Source organism: Daktulosphaira vitifoliae, unplaced genomic scaffold (genome assembly GCF_025091365.1).
Source record: "Daktulosphaira vitifoliae isolate Bord-2020 unplaced genomic scaffold, ASM2509136v1 Scaffold_1, whole genome shotgun sequence".
In the NCBI taxonomy this organism is placed as follows: domain Eukaryota; kingdom Metazoa; phylum Arthropoda; class Insecta; order Hemiptera; family Phylloxeridae; genus Daktulosphaira; species Daktulosphaira vitifoliae.
Genome location: NW_026099572.1, coordinates 49,156,652 through 49,159,510, shown reverse-complemented (window position 1 = coordinate 49,159,510; position 2,859 = coordinate 49,156,652). Strand labels below are relative to the sequence as shown.

Sequence of the window (2,859 nt, the reverse complement as noted above, 5' to 3'; positions counted from 1 at the left end):
GTATATACGTATAAATATTAATATATATATATATATATATATTAATATTAGCAGTGGCGGTAGGAATATATGATCTTTGCATAATATCGCGGCACTTTTGCTGGCGTCGAAGACGCGATGTCCAGCGTGATCCTCGGGCGTCAAAAGGTTAGCAGCGTAGATGACAACAGTGCGCGAGTGCGGATCGGTTTGTTGACGTCACTTTGACAACGAGAAGAAGACTACGGTATCATTAACGGCGGGACGTCGTCGGCCGTGCGGCACTTGCTGGACTTTGCACCGCGGCGTAAAACGACGCGGGGCTGTGTCAATTACAATAAAAATTTGTTATATATATATATAATTGATGACACGCGCGCGTCTACGGGTTGGAAAATATTGATGTCTACGAGTGGTGAGCGGGGTGGGGCGAATGCGTTACGACAGTATAGTCTCAAGGTCATACACGACGGAATACGCGACATAATAACACGTGCCGCGTGGAGTTACAAACTTACAAACGACAAACAAACAACATACACGTGAAACTAATATAAGCGTGTTAATGAAAGTTGAAAATAGAAGGGTTTTATTAAACACGATATGAGGACGGCTTATATGTGCATATATAATGTCAATTGGAAGTTTAGGATAAGGGTAGAAGACCCCAACTAGTTGGAATATTTGAATACGTTAAAGATTAACTTTCGGAAAAAGCCTAAGAAACCAGAAACAAAGGTTATATAATAATAAAACTTCATTAAACTAGAAAAGTTCGAAATATAATACTAATGAATATTTGATTTATATGCTATTAGTATCAAGTGATCCTAAATATCTTGAATGAAATTTTTTTCAAGATAGGTACACTTAGGTTAAATGAGATAAAGTTTAATAATTACCAAAACGATTCAGTAATTCTCTATTTGATTAAAACGATCATTGCTTAGACATTTTTGACCTTTACTTTTAATAAAACGTAATAAAATATTTCAAGAAAAACAAGAGATCTTTTTTAAAATAACAATATTTTTATTTCAAATAACTATAATTACTGGATTAATATGTGAGCTTGAAATTTTATATGTTGTTTAAGAAAACACTTGATTATTATTTTCATAATAATTTAAATAATTAAGAGTATTTAAAATTTTAAATACCGATAGCATATTTAAATGTCATATAGTGTTTTAAATTTTGACATTAGGAATGTACATTAAAAATTAATGAAGTATAAGAGATTCCGACAGTGTTAACCTTTGGCATAAGAGGTGTTCACTAACTGGACCAGTTATCTGACTAACATAAATTACTCACCTGATGGAAATAAGTATTCACTAATATCTTCTGAAATATAAGATAAAAAAAACAAATATAAGATTAAAAAGTATTATTTTTCAAAAGATTCTATGTAATGATTACATTATTTAAAGTAATAATTATTTAAATTTTTAGTTTCATATTTATCTATTTTTTTTACTAACTTATAACTGCCATAACTTTTTCAAAAATGACCAAATCAATAAAAATTTTTTTTAGATACGTAAGGTATTTACCTATCATTTGATATATTTTTTTTATAAATTTGACCCTTTATCTGCACACTGAGAGAGATTCAAAATGACAACTTTTTCAACTATATATATCTTAAAATAAAGCGTATGTAATATACTTTGTAATGAAAAAAAAAAATTTCGGACATTATTTTGTTTTTATGGTGAAAATGACTACTGAATACTATTTTTGTGTGAAAATTCTCGATTTTATATTTTACATATTTAACTTTATATTAATATAACTTTTTGAAAAATGTATGGATTAATACAAGTTTTTCGTGAAAAATAGTATTAATATAAATCTTTCATTTGATATCCTTTTTTTCAAAATCGGACCATTTACCTATATATAGAGGCGGGGATTCAAAACTAAAGCATGCATATTAAGTGTAGACCTTTTACAACTTAATTTTTTAAGTGTTCCGGAAATACTGACACATTTATATATATATCTTAAATTAAAGCTTATGTAATATACTTTGGACATTATTTTGTTTAAATGGAGAAAATGGACTTCAAAGTTAATAAAAAAATACGATTTTTGTAAAAGAATTTTTTTTTATAATTTAATTTTATAAAGCTATAACTTTTTGAAAAATTTATGGATCATTTTATTTATTTCAAGATATGTACTAGCTATATTTATATATTATTATTATTATATAAATATATATATTTTTTTATTCATATATTACACTTATAAATCATAAAACTTGAAATCAGAATATAAATAAAGAAATAGGAGATCACTGAGATTTTGGAATAATCTATTAATTTTTTTAAATTAAACATTATCTACAGATTTGCATCGAAGCGTTTTTATCATTACACCCCGATATTGCTCTCAAAATTATCATACAAATTAAGAAATCAAACGGTTTTATTTAATTTTTTTCTTTTTAGTCGTCTTAAAAATGACCTTTACTAATATAACAATTTTACAGGGAGTTCTTTGGTAAATTTTTTTTCTAATTTTGATTTTTCAAGCTGAACAATTTGAAATATTCACCAAATATCATTATTAAATTGATTTTTTTATTAAAATTAGTACTTTTAGGAATAATGATGACGAGAATTATCAAGTATTCATTCACAGTAATAAAAAAAGACCCAGCATAGTGGGGACGTGTTATAGTCGGGTTCAGTATAGATGATATCTGACAGTGATTAAAATCACTATCATAAAAAACGCTTTGATGCAAACCTGTAGATAGTCTTTAATTTTAAGAAATTGATGATTATTCTATGTCTATCATTATTAGCTTCGATGCGAAGCTGAGAAGGTATTGGTTTTACTAAGATGTGTTTTTTTTTTTTTTTTTTT

General features: G+C 27.1%; 1 protein-coding gene and 1 pseudogene across 3 annotated transcripts in view; one reads left to right on the top strand and one right to left on the bottom strand.

The window, feature by feature from the left end:
- Positions 1-2,859, top strand: part of LOC126893960 (uncharacterized) — a 67,971-nt pseudogene that overhangs the window by 21,019 nt on the left and 44,093 nt on the right.
- LOC126896736 (uncharacterized) overlaps positions 1-2,859 on the bottom strand; it is a 31,058-nt gene that overhangs the window by 10,466 nt on the left and 17,733 nt on the right. For 2 of the 3 annotated variants that reach the window (XM_050669781.1, XM_050669780.1), the window contains one exon: positions 1,297-1,326. The exons of the other annotated variant lie outside the window; for it this stretch is intronic. In XM_050669781.1, coding sequence (XP_050525738.1) covers positions 1,297-1,326 — 30 coding nt within the window. The remainder of the gene's footprint in view (positions 1-1,296; positions 1,327-2,859) is intronic. 3 annotated transcript variants of the gene reach the window in all.